The sequence below is a fragment of the Electrophorus electricus genome, chromosome 5 (genome assembly GCF_013358815.1).
Source record: "Electrophorus electricus isolate fEleEle1 chromosome 5, fEleEle1.pri, whole genome shotgun sequence".
NCBI lineage: Eukaryota > Metazoa > Chordata > Actinopteri > Gymnotiformes > Gymnotidae > Electrophorus > Electrophorus electricus.
Genome location: NC_049539.1, coordinates 3,112,623 through 3,130,858, shown reverse-complemented (window position 1 = coordinate 3,130,858; position 18,236 = coordinate 3,112,623). Strand labels below are relative to the sequence as shown.

Below are 18,236 nucleotides of genomic sequence, written 5' to 3'. Positions count from 1 at the left end.
TGCTGATTGGACAATCATCCCGTTAAGGCACACCCTCTTCATATACCGAAGGCTCCGATTGGACTTCTCTCCGAACGTTCTTCTGGTCTGGCTACATTGACTTTACAATGCCAATCGTAATTGGATTAAGGCGTGTCAATCACATATCAACTGCCTATCACCTTTCGTTTGAAGGTAGGGAACGTTCAGCAGGACGCTACGTTACACGTTTTATAGTAAATATACAGTAAATCCTTGCTCGGCTATGCGGGAGAGTATATTTGAAAGGAAAGGAAATCTTTTAATTGTGAAATGTATCAATTTAAAAAGTTTTACCCAAAATTTAGCATCGAGGGCAACCAGTGAGTCTTACCTATATGAAAAATCCATGACAGCTTGTAATTTAATCAGCATTTATCCGTCACATAGTGGCTGGACCAAGGCAGGTGTGACTGAAACTAGTAGTTACACGATTAGGAGACTTTCGAGTTAAAAGAGCAATCCATTGTCTCCCATCCACTTTCATTTAAAACACCAACAGCAGCACATAATTTCCCCTGAAAGTAGGCAGGTAAATGCCTAATCACAATTTATCGGTTTCTGACTGGAACACACCTTAAAAAAAAAACAAAAAAACAACAAAAACAAAACAAAACAATGACACATTAAAGACTGACATACAAGAGTAGTTGGTAGATACCACTAACCAACAAGTAAATAAGCCTAGTTTTGTAAGAACAACATTCTGTATCAACACCCCATAGTAAATTGAGGGCTGGAGAGGAAATTTCACAATCCCACAAAATGATAAGGCAAAAAATCTTAAGAAAGGTTTATCAACAACCTTAACGCCACTAAATGAAGGTCAGTTTATTTTTGTATAAGAAAAAATGGAGCTCCAACACAAAATGAAGGTACAAGGAAGGAAAAACAAGCTTAAACGATAATCTAATATTTCATACAACACTGTCACCATCATTGCTCAGTATACCAAGACCATCTCAGTGAAGATAGAGATGCTATTAAAACCATTATGAATCAATAATAATCAAAACAGGGATGATAGTAATGAAAACAATAGCAAGTAGTAGTTATAACAAGTGATAAGTGTTAATGGAAAAACAAACAAAACATATAAAAAGCAGTTCTCTATACTACCTATCCACTTTGAACAGTGCAACACAATGTGATTCTGTTCCAGTAGCACTGCATCCAGCTCATGTTGAGTGAACACGAGCTGCAGCTTCACACCCGAGTGCTACAAAATAATTGCGCAGACGTTAAACACTCTGATTACACATCCAAGTGCTCCACCTTGTGTTGGCTGATGTGCACCTGCTTGTAGCTGAGTGCATCAAAAGTCCTGTTCTAACTCAAAGTGTCGAGGTGTGGGAAATCAGTCATGTTTTGCATTATAAACATCTCTCCCACTGTTTTATCCTTAAAATGCTTTTTGGTATTTTAATGACAGAAAGCAAGAGGAAGAATAACTTTGGAATACCACTTTCTTAATATAGTTCCTTTAAAAAAGTTATTTTTTAGTTTTGCATTTTGTTAAACTATTAATAGTAACATCATTAATAATAATTATAATATACAACTTAAAACCAAAATGACAATTCTCTTTAGTATTTCTTGTCCTTCAAATCGCACCTCCTTTTGCCCTGCGGAGTAGAGTCCATATCACAATGAATCATCACAGTGAGCTGAACCACCAAAGCTACCTCCTCTCTGGTCCCTAAGAGGAGGGTTGCACAAGTGTTGGGATAAGTCTACTGTGTATGACTACTACCCAGTACAAGTTCTCGGTTTGCAATCACATAAAATATTTTAACACAACGATGATGAAGAAAAAAAAAATGGTTCAGAAATTAAATGTTCACTCCCATATTCATTCAGAAAAAGGTTTGGTGTATACTGTAAATTAGCATTGTTTATATGGGTCATGCTAGGGCACAAGCTTGAAAATGAGAAGAAAAAAAAGGATAAGAGAAGTTATAATTTGATGTTTCATAAATGTATATCAAAATGATTTAAATTTTCTTTAACAGTATAGGACTGACTTTGGCTTTTTTTCTGATCCTTTTTATGTTTGACCATGTGCAGCTCATCAGGATTCTAAAAATCAAAACTAATAAACCAAACAGCAAAAGCTGGTAACACTTCAGTATAATCTGACATACAGTAATACATCACTATAAAACAAATGTTTGTTTAGAGCAATGTGAAAATTTTAAAAATGCTTCAAACCTTAAAATAAACAAAGTGCTGTATGATAATTTTGACATCTTAACCCTATGAAGCTCAAAGGAAGGTAGGATTGTCATGATGACAAATGGAGGAGCCATTGTCTCATTAACTTCCCTGTTTTTCTAGCATATTTGGATCCAGATCACTCTTGTGAATTTCCTTGGTTCCAGAAAACCATATGCACTTCATTATTTACTTCCAATCCCTAAACCTTCCAGTAGGTATTTGTACAGTTTAGACATATTTATGATGCATATCCATGATCTGATTCACTTAACCAGCTGTAAACCTCCTGCTTATGCCCAATGACTTTTTAACATTTCTGAAGAGACAATTTGATCAAGATAAGAGAACTCTGAAATGCTGATAAAATACAAAACATCTGGACAAAATTGAAGATCACTTGTCTCAAACAAAAGCAGTACCATTTACATAATGATTAATTCAAAGCGCTTTTGCTGAGTTTAAGGTGGTTCATCACTGGAATTTCTCCCAATCAGACTGAGTGTTGTGATTAAGGATGACAGGATAAAAAAACAAGCACAACAGGAACATATGTTTAAAATTGAGACAAAGCAGTGAAAACACATAACAGGACCGTTACTATGTAAGTATTTGCATGTCCAGTATAACCGTTTCATTGGATTATTTTTAGTGAAATGATGTGGTGGCAACAAGTCATTAAAATAAGTCCTGCTCAGAACCAAAGATTAATGTCCTGCTGACATCCAGCCAGGCAGCAGAAAACTGAAGAGCTCTCTGGGCCCGTAACAAGTTTGCAGGCTCCAAAAAACATCAGCTTGAAAGACAAGCACCTTTTTGTCTGTCTATTAAAAGCTTAAGAGCCTAGTGGGTCCACTACACCAGCTCAAGTCAATTTCTTAGCTGGTGCTGCTAGCTGGTGATGGGGAAGAAGACTGGCTCACAACACCAGTGGCTCCAGCAGCAGCTCCGCTGTTAGCCAAACCCACTGGCTGACCAAAGTTAGTGGTTCTCAGCGTGGCAAGATGCCGTGGAGAGAAGACATGGTCGCGTGCCGCTGCCCTGGACTCAAACTCCACATCGCAGACTTCACATTTGCCTCTTAGTGTCTCACGTCCTGCTGGCTGACCCACAGTGGGTGGTGGAGAAGGTTCCAGAACTGTCAGTTGTACTGGTTTAGGCAGAATTGGACGGTTGGCTCTGAGCGCACTGTACTGCAGGTAGCTGCCTGAACTGATGTCTACCTTCTTGGAAGGGTCGCTGGAGTTAGGAGACTGTATAATGGACAACAAGAGAGGACACTTAATTTCACCATCTTAATCAGCAGAATGCAGAGAAATCTAATGGGAAACCAAATATAGAGGTAAACTTTGTAAATTAATTAAATTCTAGTATGAATATTGAGGGTCCCACTGTCACAACAATGAAGTGGCATGCATGGTTTGGTTGAATGATTTACAGGACATGTTATGAGCTACATTTATTTGAACTTCCTGTCAATTTACAGAAATGAAATAAACTTACCAACTTCTCCTGTTGCAACCTCCAGCGTTTTTCCTTGGCACGAGTGTTTTGGAACCAGATCTGCACCACTTTAAGTGGGAGGCCGAGTTCCGTACCCACTGCTTCACACTCTAAAGCATTAGGGTGAGCGCAGGTCTCATAGCAAGACTGCAGGATGGACAGCTGCAAACAGTTCAGGTGTGTGCGAGGTCTCCTTGGAGTAGAGTGCTGCTGCACACAGGTCGTTTCTTTTTGGCTTTGACTGGATGTTGGTGTAGTGGGTGTCACAGAGGGTGCTACGACAGGCGGGGTAGTGAGCGAAGGCCGTGAGGTGCTCAGGCCCAGCTGTTCTCTGGAAAGGGTATTGATCTTGATTGGACCCTTTTGAGACCAGTAATTCAGCCCATTTTGTTTCTGTGACATTGCGGTGAAAGATTTGCCGATTTGTGTAGTGGGCACTTTTGGCACCATCCGTGGGGTTGCCACAGAACCAGGTTTTCCTTGATCATGACCAACCTTCTCATTGGTCTTGTCTGCTTCAGTGCGTTCCTCTGTCTTGTTCTTCGGGGGGGTTCGAGAGATAGCAGAGCTGCTGCTTAGCATAGAAGCTGAAACTGATGAGGCCTTGGGAGCTATTTTAACCATTGAAACTGCATTCACTGCTTCACTTTTGGTCTTGAATGCTGATGACGTACTGCTGGCGACAGTAGAAGAGGATGCTACCTCCTTTGGCTTACCAAGACCTTGGATGGGGATTTTCAGTGTTTCTTTGACCTCTTTAACCTTCTCTGTCTTTGGGGGGGCATTTCCAGTTTGTGTCTTAGAAGGGGTCCAGCTGGGATTTGTTGAGCTGGAGTTAGATTTTGGGGTACTTGAGAAAATGGGCTTAGCTAGTGGCCAAGTGAACTTTATAAGTGGTTTACCAACCGCCGCCAAAGTGCCATCACTGATGAAGCGCACCTCTCCCTTTCGTTCCCTAGCCCTCATATTTTGAAACCAAATCTGGACCACCTTCTTTGGAAGATGCACCCACTCTGATATTTGCTCAAATTCATGCTTTCCTGGGTTGGGATCTTTAAAATAACATCCATAGAGCACATCTAGCTGGTCAGCCTGAATGATAGTTCTAGACCTTCTCATATCCCTGAACCGTCGAGCATTAGGTCGTTTTTGTTCTCTTACCTTCTCTCGCTCACTCTCTTTCTCCTTCTCCATTAAGGAGGTATTCACTTTCTCTGCTGCTCTCATGAACACAGTGCTAGTCTTAGCCAAATTATTGCTGTTACCAAGGGTGCTGTTGCTGGAGTTTGAGATTGCAATGGCAGATTCAGGCTTCACTTGAACAACAATAAGACTTCCGTCTGCAGGGACCCCAACTGTTGTCGGCCTCAGTCCAAGACCATCAAGCAAATTGCTCTTTTGTATAGACGTTTTGCTACTTGATGAGACAGATGTGGATGTTGTAGAGCTGTGGCTCTTCCCAATGCTGAGATCCAGGGCAGACTCACAGTCGCTGCCATTGGATAAGAATTGGGTGGACTGTGAAAGAGAACCAATGGCTGGTGCATGAAGAGGGTCAGAGAATGGTGCGTGACTTCGAGCAACAGTTGCAGGATTTGTGAAGGCTCTGTCTCCTTCAGAAACACCAACTCCAACCACAGATGAGGGAACCGAGAGGACATAGGGACTGAATAACTGAGTGGAAAATTGGGCCAGTGAAAGGGAGAGGGGCAAGGAATGCAAGACTCCAGCTGGAAGACCTTGATGGTCAAGTGCAACTGAAAGAGGAGTCGGGGGGTCTGCTTGTGCTTCTAGCTGAAGATCAAGATCAGCATCTTGCCTCTCCTTTTTGCACTCCAACTCTTCCTTATCCATCTCCCTCTTTCTCTTTTTCTTTTTTGCAGTCTGATCATCATCATCCTCATCCTCTGCATCTGAAAGAAAGACCGTTGTGGATCGGAGAACCTTTCCTCCACCACCTGACTTTTCGCCCGATGTATCGACATGTGATGACTGTTTAGCTGGGCTACCTGGCTCTTCTTTCAATGAACTACTTTGACTCTCCTCATCTGTCACAATAACAGATGTATAGAATTCTTCGTTTTCGGAGTCAGAGGTCAAACACGAGTCTCCTTGGTTTTCCTTATCTGTCTTTTCACTATGTCTTTCTGCGCTGGTAGACAGATCCATTGCATGACTGCTTGCAGCTGATGGACTCTGCCCATATTCACTTTCATCTATCATTAGAGCACCTTCATCATCTTCGGTACTTCCTTCACCCTCGTCATGATCCATGCCTTCTGCACTTTGCCTGTCTTTGGCACGACGGGCATCCAACAGCCATCTTCGTACCTCCTCCTCAGACAGCCCTACCTCCCTGCCAAGTGCTTCGCAGTCTTCTCTTGGTGGACTAGCTGCATCAGCCTCATTTCGTGACTCCAGAAAGGCCCACAGCACCTGAGACTGAAACTCAGTTAGAACCGGAGGGCCTGAGGACAAGTATGGACGAACTTTAGCACTCCTATGGCCTGAGGAAATTAAGGCATGGTTAATGTTCGAGGGGTTGCATTTTGCAACATTAGATTTTAATTCAGATCTGTTAACAGTATGTTTATGGTTGTGTATGGGACACTTACTCGATTCAGTTAGACATGATGATGGGATTTGGATTGTTGAAGCTTTATTTGCATCGATATTTAGAATTCTTTTTGCATTTTCCTCTACACTCACCCCTTCGTCTGTGCTCTCCATATCCATTTTGTCTTTCTCCTGCTCTTTGTTACCACACTCTACAATATCTTCAACTTTACTCTCACACTTCAAATTGTGGCACGCTAATTTATGCTCCACCTTGCTACAAACATTTTTTACAGAAAAATCCTCATCTGTCCAGGTACCGTCTGCCTTCTGTGGCACCTGTTGATCGCTAGGCTCCTGCTTAATCTCATTTTTCACTTTTGCTGCAACCCCCTTTACAGCCACGTCATCATTCTCCTCTGACGTCTTCTGAGTCATGTTGGAGAGTCCAAAGGCAGCCCACTGACTTTGCAAACCACTAAGTCCTTGGGCCAAGAGAGCCTGCTGTGATGCACTAAGACCCAGAACTGGAACAGTCTGCTGCAAAAGCTGTTTAGGAGACTCTGGGTTTGGACTCTGGGCTTGGAGTCCATTCAGGATAAGGGGCATAAGCATCTGAGGCTGTGGTATTAGCTGAGGGGTTGCTGTGCCTGCTGTGGTACCTGCTCCAGCAGCAAAAAGAGAGGGAAGGATAGAGTGCGGAAGAGAGTTTGGACTAGAGGTTAGAAGAGTGAGAAAAGCAGACACCGCCTGCGCTGACGCCACTGGAGAGGAGAGCAGTGAGGGAGCTGGCTGAGACTGGACCTGCTCTCCATCTTTGGTCATTGCTGGAGACGCAGGCAGGCTTGCTTGCGTGACACAATTACTGGTTGTGGCATAAGCTAACTGTGAGGCATTACTCACAGTGGTGGCTGCTAGGTTTGCCACCATGCCTCCACTTCCTGCATTCGTTGTAGAATTAGTGGCAGCATTTCCAGCACTCCTGCTGCGACTCTGGTGCAATACAGATTTTAAATGACTTTCCAGGGTGATAGCATGATTGTAAGAGACACGACACACAGCACACTGGTATGGTTTGTTGGAGACGTACGGGCGAGAAAGAAATGGGGTTGAGGGATCATTTTCATTCCCTGCTCCCGTTCTCATCCTTTGGATATGGGTAGTCGAATTATAGTGTACGCTCAATGCGGATCTAGTGGGAAAGAACTCCAGGCAGGCATGACACTTGAATGGACGGTTAACGTCACCTTCGCCACTTTTATCAGTGGATTTGTCATTGGTGACAGATGCTTCTGGTGTTCTTACAGACTGGGTAACATTCTCTTGATCCGATTCCAAGGCTCCCCAGTCACTCTCCTCATTTTTCACTCCTCCCATTTCATCACCCATCTCTTTTTCTTGGGAAGAACCATCTTTGTCACTTGCATCAGTAGATTCACCATCAATCTGAGAAGCCATTAACGGGGATTTGGTGTTTTCTAAACACTTCTGCTGTGATATGCCATCTTTCAAGGAATAGAAAAGAAAAGAATGTCATTTTTCTGACAAAACAATTACAATCTTTCATTTCTATAGTGATTAATGAGTGAGGCAATTATATCCAAGTGTAAAAAATGTAAAAGCCTGTTGTGGAATATAACCTAAACTCACTGGTATCATTTTGAGCACTGGATTCTCTGTTTTCATCACTGGAATTGTGCACTGGAGCTGCCTAATGAGGAATGAAAAAAAAAAAAAAAAAAAAAAGAAAAAGTTTAATACCACCATGAATTAATAACTGCCAGGAATAAACAGTATTAAGTCCTACTTATTATTGGTTGGCTGATATATTGGATATTAGGTATTGGCCAATATAACAGACAATGCTGATCCCAATGAAGACACAGAGGATTTGTGTTATGTTAGTATCATTAAAAAAAAACAAAGAAATGTGAATTTGCTTATAATTTTCTATACCCAATTTAGGCAAATTATTGATTCTTTTATTCAGTTAGGTGTGCTGAAAAATTAAATATGCACATGAAGCTATAGTCAGCAGGTTTATTAACAGACAAGACAGACATACTTGGTCCTACTTATTAAATTGATAATTAGCTAAGTGTTTGTTTACGATACGTTAACTCAGGTAATGTCCATTTTATGCACCTAAACATGGTGAATGATATGTCAAAAAGGGGCTGACGCACTGTGCTCTGGGCTAACCACCTTGTTCCCTCAGCCAATGTAGTTCAACTCAGGTTTTGTGGGTTCTAAAACACAGTACAGATTTTGCTTGTTCTATTTCATTTGTGGCAGTGTTTTATACCCTGTTCCTTAGTTCTTACTTGACAATGTCATATGTTTGTTGTTTAACTTGCATGCTATAAACATTTCTATAACGTTTCATTATGTTGGGTTATTAATTGTTCTTAAAAGGCCCATGTTGAAGTACAATAAAATACTGGCTTTATATCGGTCATCAGACACTGTTCTCTAAAAATTGGTATTGGCCCTCAAGACACCCATATCCATAAACCACTAATGTTTATAACAGTAAAAATATAAATGAGAATAAATAAACAAACACTCACAATGTCCAGGAGCTTATCAAGACAAGCAGGAAGCACACTATGTTTCTCGGTCAGATGCAAAGCGAGGGCATCACGGTCTATTTGACCTTGCTGACACAAGGGACACAACCACAGTGACCCCCAATCACTGTCACCACCCATAGTCTCTCCCAGCTCCTCCTGAAACCACAAAGAAACAACCATCAAAACAAGCAGAGCAAAGTACGTTCCCATCCTAATGCCACATCAAAACATTGTTCTGTTTTAGGTTTTTTCCCCCATTTATTTATTTATTTATTTATTTTTACAGTTTCTCATCACTGGTGTAGAAGATATGGATACTAGTGATCATCACTAGATTACACAGGGACAATTGGGATATTCATGAAGCCTATCCTCATTACACGGGTGTATTTGCGGCCCACTGCTGACACAGACGGGTGCAGCTTCAATCTGCATTTCACCCTCCTTTAGGTTAATGTGGAAAATGTGCTGTGCACAGCAATAAGCAGAGAACCTCTCTGTCTCATATCACACTGCTTACATGATTCCAAAAGAGAATCAAAAATAATTTTCATTATGTGAGAGACTTTGCAGGAGTGATATTGGCAAATAATAAATGTACATTCCTTAATCAGCCCGAGTTCCTTTTTGCATAGCAGAACAGTAATTACAATGTTATCAACTGCACAAGCAACCTCAAGGAAGAACGTTTCTCATACACTGCTGTCTAACCCAATGTAACCCATACTTGTATTGCATAAACTTTCCAAGGAATGTCTTTAATGAAATACTGAGCCCAAGAGACATTTAATATTACTTTTATACCGCACTATTTTGACAAATGTATAAAAGGGAGACAGACTATAATAAGAGGTGTACACTGACAGTATAACTCCGTAATCAGGTAAAAGAGGCATGTTGGCCTACTTCAAACTACAGAAATGTAACTTTCAGAAACTGATTTATACAGTCATCTTAAAGCATGTACACTTTAAATACTTCTGCAGCCAGATGGTGGAATTACTCAAAAGGATTACTAAAAGAAGATTTTCTTATTGTGGCCAGAACAATAACAGACTATAATGAACACTAAATCAGGGACATGCAAGTCTTGTTATTGGTGGTTAATCTATCAGATTAGTTTACTAGAGGTGTTTTTATTGCTCCATCTAATCATTCTAGTCTCAAAGTTGCAGTAATTCCTGATTGGGACACTCCAAAGGTAATGATAGAGTAGAGCCAAAAATTATTTAAAATGGTTATTTTTCCAATATACAGAAATAAATTAGTCACCAGTTACTTCTGGTTATTTCTAGCACACATATGGGATAATGTCACACCATAAGCAACTACTGGCTGGGACAGATTGATGTATTTTTAAAAAATTCAATTACACCAAATCTATGGCCCACCACTATTTTGCTTATTGCGTTCATTACTTCCAGGGCTAAAAACTGAGATGTTTCATGTGCTTTGGGGATTCTGAATTCTATGGCCATTTTATCAAATGAAACTCTCTACAGTTGTCAGTATACTGCTGCACAGTGAAATTTCTCTCAAATCTGGAGGAATTTTCAATGTTTCTGCACTGTGGACACCTTTAGTTATATTTTATTATATACATTACATTTATAACTACATAACATTTATAACTTATACACACCATGTGCCATGACACTGCATGATTTCTCCACTGAAGGTGAGAGAGAATGTTTTGTATGGTCTGTGACGCTTTTTTTTTTTTGCTCCACAAGTTAACCATTTATGTGCGTAAATTTCCATAAACTCTCATCATGCTATTCTCATACTTTTTAATGCATGACATACAAGAAAATAACATTAGCCTACTTCGACATGTTCAGCAAGGATACAAATAATTTGATTTCTTTTGGATATTTTAGCTACTTCTAAAAAAAAAAATATTATATATATATATATATATATATATATATATATATAGGGCTGTCGGTCTACTTTATCCCTATTACAAGGAATTAACATTACAATCCAAAAAAAAAGAATACAATTGTTCATGGGGCTAGACTAAGAGGAGTGCTGCATGTTTCATGTGTACAGGTGTGAACGGTGTGTTGGAGAAGCCTGCTGGGCTTCTCATGGCATAGTAATGTATTACCCGACATGAAGTATGACCTGAATTCCTCCTCTGTACATAAAAGCAGTGTTTTCTGCCTTGACATCAATACCTAATAACTACATACACGCATAAACGTACATTTGAATTTAACTATCCATTATATTTTTATATGTGGCTATTTTATAGATGCAACATATACAGAGCAAAATAACTAATTGCATTTCACATTATGACCAAAATATACCAGAGCCCATTGTGTTAAATCTCAGTGGAAATGTGTTGTTTTTTTTTGTTGGTTTTTTTTTTTGTTTTTTTAACAACAACAACAACCTTATTTACAACAGCCTTCTTGAAGAGCAAGTTAAATGTGACAGCATTCCTATTAAGCAAAGACTTATGAAACACACACGCTTTGAACAAACTACATCTTTAGTGACCCTTGATTTTAATTTATTCAGCTCGTCTGAAGTTAGAACCCTTCATTATCTACCCATTCTGCATCCATTTTCTTTCTAACTGATGGTGGAATTCTAGAGTTAGAATCCTCATAATTTTTCAGGACGGACAAGACAGACACGCACTTCCAGAACAACGCTTACTTTTAAATTTGTTTCGATATCCTTCTTGTGCAACAACAAAAGTAAAAAAAAACAAAAAAACACGACAATTCATTCATGTCTTTAGAAACAACATAGCAAAAAACTAATTATATATCTCCAAAAATAGGAAGTGTGTAGAGTACAGATCATGCATTACCTCACCATGTCAAAATCCAGATTCTAGCAAAGTCACAAACAATTTTAACATCATCTTGTACTCATAATAGCAGGATGAAGGTGGTGAACACCAACACGTGCTGTTATTTGTATGGCCTTATGTGAAATGCCTGTAATACATAAATGCTTAACAGTGCAGTCAGTTAAAGTGGAGCAAAAGAAAGTCTCACTCTACCATCAAGAACTGTTCGTTACCATCAAAATGTAACAGAAAAACACAGTGGATATTTATCTTAGTGGGAAGTTGCATGAAATATATCCTGTTCAAATGTTATTTGCTTTATTTTTGGTAACAGATGTACAGTCCTAACTCACTGTTATTGCTCTCATGACCAACATCTGATATTTACTCAGCTAGTAAGGTGCATAATGCATTATAGTCACTATGGCTAGCACTCCAAAGACATTCTACTGAAAAATATTAGCTGTTTAACATCAGAAGAGATTAGTGAAGTGTTCTGATTATTAATTACTCTTATGAAAACTAAAAACTCTCTCAGTGCCAAATTCTTAAGTTCTTGATAGACGGCAAACTTTTGAACGGCAGCACAACTTGGTGGTACAATTCCCATATTGCATCATGCAGCCTAAGAATTTTGTGATCAATTTTCAGGGTTCACATTCATTTCTTCAGTAAGACCAGCCAGCTACAAAGCAACTCAAAATAAAGACGCCAATAAATAATTGTGATGCAAATTGTGACATTCCTCAGGTCATACACAGCAGTCTTTACCTGAGGGGAATCATTTCTGTATGTCCAATAGCTGCATCTTATTAATACAAAGCAGTATAAAGCACATTGGAACATTAATTGGACTCAGTGGGCTGTTTACTATTACTAGTTAATATAACATCATAACACATGTATAAATGTATTAAGACAAAAAGGTAAATTAAAGGATGTCAAATATGTACAAATGATATATACAACAGTGGCATATATACATATAATCTAATACTCCATTGATAAATGGAACAGAAGTATCCAATGTGACAATAAGTATCATATCTGTCACATAGGCTTCACCACTTCTTCAAATTACACCTTTTTCCTCCCCCAGATAAGGTTAAGCTACACGGCATAAAAGATCATTTATATTTTTCTTATTCACACATGCAATTTCATTCATATAAAGAATGCTCATAATAGACAGTTTCTTCCAACTGGTCAGCCTGTAAGAGACGCGTCACCTTTTTAAAAGTTTTTGATGCAAGTTATTACATGGTAACTATTTTATGCAATAATTTGTATTGTAGACCTGCACTACAGCATTTACTACATAGAAATAATAAGTATACAATAAAATTTGGCATTTACTAAATCCACCTTTAACCTGCCCACAAATTCAGTAGAAAATATAATTACCTGTACTGCTGCACATACTAGTCCTTTATTGTAAAAGAGGAAATGTTGTACTACAGAGCAAAATATGCTCATCTACCAGATAAGGGCGCTGGCCAAGCATTGAAGACAATTTTAGCATGACTGGTAGTTCTCACATAGGACAAACTCTGGTTACAACTGACTCCTATGCAAGGCAAAATTTATGCAGGCATGGTAGGCAGATGTGGTAGGCAACTCCCAAACATACAGTAAACTCCAACAACTTTCTCAGGACATGTACCTAAATATCTCACATGAGTACCAAGATTATTGAGCATCAAGATTATCATCATATCACCAAATATATCCTGTTTGCAAATTTTCTCTCAAGTTTTACAATTAAAAAAAAATCCCACAAGGACTAATTTGTTAATGTGTTGTTTGTGTTCTTAATAACAATGCAACAACCTAATAAACCAATGTTGACATGGTGACTTTAATCTGCCTCCAGGTAACGTTGGGTCAATGTTATCATGAATCTCCAATTAAAATCAGATCTGACTATACCAGGCCAGGCCACAGGTGAAAACGCCACAACTGCACTACTAGGATAACCGATTCACATCGATCCACATTGCTACGGATAAACAAACAAATAAAGGGTCTATTTCAGCAACCCAGTAATAATTGTGTGCAAATATAAAGCAGTGTCACTTAAATGAATAGTCAACCTATCTAAACAGCGGGAGTCCGGGGAGGCCGTGGGCTTGTCTATCAAACAGCACGCATTGATATGATTAGAATCACGTCAGCATACTGCCGCCACTTGTCAAGACCTTTTGATTAAAAACTCATCAGGTCTACATCCAGCTCATCATCATTTTACTGCAGCATAATGTCGCTTTAAAATAAATAAATAAATAAACAAACATACATTCGTCGACTAAACAGAATTTTAAAAAATTATAAACACGGAAATATAACTTCAATATAAACTGTGTAAAAAAAATGTACAGAATTTTGCTTTTACACACAAAAATATGCATGATGCAACTGTTTTGAAGACCAAATGCCAACAGTCCCCATTTGCAGTAGTCTGCTAGCTATGTCTCCCTGGTCCTGCACTCCTAAATAAAAGTACTATGAACTAGTCCTGAAAGTCTAAAACGGCACACAAAAACATTGCTTACGTCGCACTTCACACATTTCAACTTTACTGGCGATCCTGTGGTGACCATAACTCTTAATAATTTCGTTAATTAACGAACAGCCCTCATTAGCAAGACTCACGTTGGTGTTGAATCAATTAGCAGGGCAGCTAGCTTGTCCTGCTAGCAACGTCGCAAGAAAGTGCAAGCTGGGCTACGGCTCCAATTAGCCCGAAAATGACAAAAATGCCACTGAAGTACAATGAATTGCAATCAGTTACTCGATTCCAACTTTGATAAAAGCAGTATTGTCGAATTTGTGATATTTTAATTAGCGTTTCGATATTTAACAAAAGAGTCAAATTATCTGCCAACATTCGTGGCACCTCACCTAGCCAGCTAAAAACTAAACAAATTTACTAACGTTAAGCTAACTAATTATTCATCGCGTATCAAGCTATGAAACCCAATTTAACTTGGAAATAAAGACAGAAATTGGAGCACAGGCGGACATATTGTACATCAAACCCGCATATCGCTCGTCATTACGCGAGAAACAAAGTCAAGTAAAATGCACTAATTGAATTTTGTAAATAGGCTTTATCCCACTCATTTACGACCGCGGCCTTGATTAGTGTCCTTATCCCACAGATTGTAGCCTGTTGGTCGGGCATCCAGATATACACCGCCCGCCGTCTGCTCAACAACGGAAATTGAGGCCTACATCGACTAAGCTATTTAATTAATGAATTTGGATTCCTTTAACAGATGTGTGGGGGAAAAATACGTTTACTAGCCACCTTCCTTCATTGCTTAACAAATCCGAGCCATGCCATTCGATGTCTAATTTCATAATTTAGAGCAAAACAACATAATACTGATAAACATTAACTATATTTTTTTAACGATTGCGGCGCACGATAATTAACGACAGGATTAAACGCTACGAGAAGAGCTACGTGCACACAACGGATGGTGGAGCGAAAGGGAGACGAAGGCAGAAAAGTTTGGAATTTAAGGTCCGAAATCCAACTAAATTCACAGCTTAAAATTACACACGCCGCAGAATTAGTCTTGCTTTTGACATGATTAAGTTCACGGCGCCCTGGACCGCAAGTTCCCTGCTTAATTTAGCCACAGCCGTCGTTTAATTAACACTACAGCAATTAGCTTAATGCGTTTACCTGCATGGTCAGGACTCCGGCGCACGCTTCCTCTCGCTCTTTAAAACTGAAAAGTTTTCTCCGTCTCTCTCCCTCTCTCTCTCTCTCTCTCTCACTCACTCTCTCTCTCTCCCTCCCTCCCTCTCTCTCTCGCTCGCTCTTGCTCTTCTCTCTCCTCTAGTAAACACACAACAGCACCCCCCAAAGCTGACCGCTGACATTCAACGAGGATGTATTTAGTAACAGCCTACCGAATAACTCGGCTGAGATTAAAGCGTTTGAATTTTAAAAAATCCTTAATTCCGTGTTTCCTTGATGTTGATTATAAATATACAATTTGCTTTAATAATTTTGGGGAAACATTAGCTAAATGCCTGACTGGGGTCTATAATTAAATTAGGTCGGCAACATTTCTAAGATGTGATGAACCTTGACTAGTACACCCGACAACTCTTAACATATCCAAGAAAAAAACTATCCAGTAACAGGAGAAAATACCTGTGTACCTTAATTCTAACATGTAACAATTTAGGTTTTGTAAATAACACGTTCTGCATTATGCATATTCGCAATACATGATCATCACAATTATTTGAAAAATAAACAGAAAAAGTTTTCCATTTTACAAAAAAAAATTAATTAATGAAAAAAAAAAAATCCGACCTCATTGCGCATTAGGTACGCGAGGTGACGCGCAGCAACCATAGTGCCCGTAAACATGCCTGAATGAAAGTGCCTGAATTGTGTATCGTGCTGGGATTCCTATCCAGCTGTATTTAACTACGGCTGTTCTCAGTAACGTGTGGGCAATAGTTTCCGGACACGTATAAAAATATATGAGGCATCTGGCATAACTGCGGGTTTAAACCTCGGAGTAATTACATTGTCGTTATCAGAACAAGCTAGCGTAAAAACCTGCGTACAACACCACGTCTGTTGAATTCATCTGACCTACATTCATTTGACCTACACCATAAGTAATATTTATCAGGTAGGAAAGAAAGTGCCTTAATTAAAATAAACTCCAAGGGCTATCAAGTAGCAATGGAGAGAAAACATAGTTTAATGGTACTGTTTTCATTTGTTCTTTCAGTGTAAAATGCCCGTGGAAGTAGAGAGGAAATTTGTGTGTGATTCAGATATCCAAGGGAAACTGAAGAAGATTGGAGGTCTGTATTTGTTATTAAACGTTAGGTTTTGCATTAGTTGCATGAATTGTCTAATTTAGAATTCCAAAGTTGGCGTTTTCTGTATTAAAACTTAGCAACTAAAAGTATGTCCTGAATCCTAGCTCAAAACCAATGCCAGTGTCAAAGAGCATTATGCAGTTGCAAATGAAATGTATATTCTGTTTGACTTTAGTCCTGATCAACTCCCTTTATTATTTAGTTCATTTTGGTAATGCAGTGGTATTAGCAGTTTTCTTCTAGGACCCCTTGCGATGGAGACCGTCATTTAGGAAGGTTATCTAAATGGGTGCTCTGGCTGCTGTGCCAGGGAGCTGGCTCTATGGTCCAGTGGTCAGAGATCATGTTTACCTCCTGTCAGACCTGGGTTTGAGTCGTGGGTAGGCTGGATGCCTTCAGCCTTCGTTACGCATGGTGTCAGGAGAGGGATGGCAGCAAGGCCATTGGGAGTGTGCTCTGGGTTGATGAATCCACCTGTGATGCTGTGAGGGGATGGTGAAGCCCAGTGTGAGGACCCCTGATGAGGGGCATGGGTGTAGCCCTGATGGAAAGGGCAGTTGTGTGCAGAAGGACACGAGGACAGTGTCATGCGCAGGGGCACTATCCGGAGGCGAAGGCATTGTGGCGTGGGCCGTCACTTCTGAAGGGGATAATGGTGTGATGGAGACCTTCACTTTGGAAGGTTAAATGGGTGCTCTGGCTGCTGTGTCAGCAAGCTGGTACTTGGGTCTAGTGGTTAGACCTCACGTTTATCTCCTCTCATCCCTGGGTTTGAGTCCCGTGGAGGGTGGCTGCCTTTAGTCTTCGTTACACCCCTAACTGTAACTTTACAATGTCAGATTTTGTTAATATACTCTTTGCTGTTGTGCTTATGACATCGTATCCAGTAACCAGGCTGAAAATGATCATGTTTCTTAAAGCTGTTCTTTCCTTCCAGCTGTTTGTATTGGTCAATGCCAATTCAAAGACCAGTATTTTGACTTGGAAGACTTCACCTTAACACTGAGAGATTTCTGGCTGCGCAAGCGAGAGGGCCATTGGGAGCTAAAATGCCCTGCATCCTCACTTACAGAACCAGAGCAAAGAGCAGAAGCAATGTGCACTAATTACAGAGAGGTCATGGATCTAGCTCACATTAAAGCTGAAATTATGGGGATAATAGAAAACTGCCCAGGAGCTGTTGAAGACATATTAGACTCATCACAGATGAACCAACTTAACAGTGACAGCAAGGAAGAAATGTGGCTGAAGGAATTAAAGCTGCAGTGCTTTGCGGAATACACCACCACACGATGTTCTTATGTACTGGATGATGGAGAGGAGGGCAGAGTACGAGTTGATCTGGATCAAGCTGATTTTGGCTACTGTGTGGGGGAGATTGAAGTTCTAGTTTCAGAAGGAGGCAACATGCAGTCTGCAATGCAGAGGATTGAAATGACAGCTGAGAAATTAGGTAAGTGTTTGGAGTGTGTAGGCCATTCAACCTCAGTATCATGGGTATTGCATTATGTCTCTGCCTCAATGGATCTAAGGTGTGTGTGTGTGTGTGTGTGTGTGTGTGTGTGTGTGTGTGTGTGTGTGTGTGTGTGTGTGTGTGTGGATCTAAGGGGTGTGTGTGTGTGTGTGTGTGTGTGTATGAGAGGGAGAAAGAGAACTGTATGTGTAGAGAGAAAACATGTAGTGAAGGTGTACTTCACCAT

The 18,236-nt window shown here is 39.9% G+C and overlaps 2 protein-coding genes across 8 annotated transcripts in view; one reads left to right on the top strand and one right to left on the bottom strand.

The window, feature by feature from the left end:
* Nucleotides 1-35: 35 nt before the first annotated feature.
* Nucleotides 36-18,236, top strand: part of thtpa (thiamine triphosphatase) — a 20,221-nt gene continuing 2,020 nt past the window's right edge. For 2 of the 3 annotated variants that reach the window (XM_027023949.2, XM_027023950.2), the window contains exons 1-3: nucleotides 16,077-16,340; nucleotides 16,443-16,518; nucleotides 17,474-17,989. In XM_027023949.2, the coding sequence (XP_026879750.1) occupies nucleotides 16,449-16,518; nucleotides 17,474-17,989 (586 nt within the window). In that variant the 5' untranslated portion in view covers nucleotides 16,077-16,340; nucleotides 16,443-16,448. Of the gene's footprint in view, nucleotides 175-16,076; nucleotides 16,341-16,442; nucleotides 16,519-17,473; nucleotides 17,990-18,236 lie in introns of those variants that run through there. The other variant, XM_027023948.2, reaches the window with a different exon arrangement.
* zfhx2 (zinc finger homeobox 2) lies at nucleotides 807-15,448 on the bottom strand. Of its 5 annotated transcripts, XM_027023939.2 has the most exons (6): nucleotides 15,371-15,448; nucleotides 8,862-9,020; nucleotides 7,942-8,002; nucleotides 6,351-7,796; nucleotides 3,736-6,242; nucleotides 807-3,485 (listed from the first exon to the last, which is right to left on the bottom strand). In XM_027023939.2, exons 1-6 carry the CDS (start codon nucleotides 15,374-15,376, stop codon nucleotides 3,111-3,113), a joined length of 4,554 nt encoding a protein of 1,517 aa, XP_026879740.2. In that variant the 5' UTR covers nucleotides 15,377-15,448; the 3' UTR covers nucleotides 807-3,110. The 5 variants fall into 5 exon arrangements, with proteins under 5 accessions (XP_026879740.2, XP_026879739.2, XP_026879742.2 ...); XM_027023938.2 differs by having other exon boundaries at nucleotides 3,736-7,796; XM_027023941.2 differs by lacking the exon at nucleotides 15,371-15,448 and adding an exon at nucleotides 8,437-8,540 and having other exon boundaries at nucleotides 3,736-7,796; nucleotides 8,862-8,953.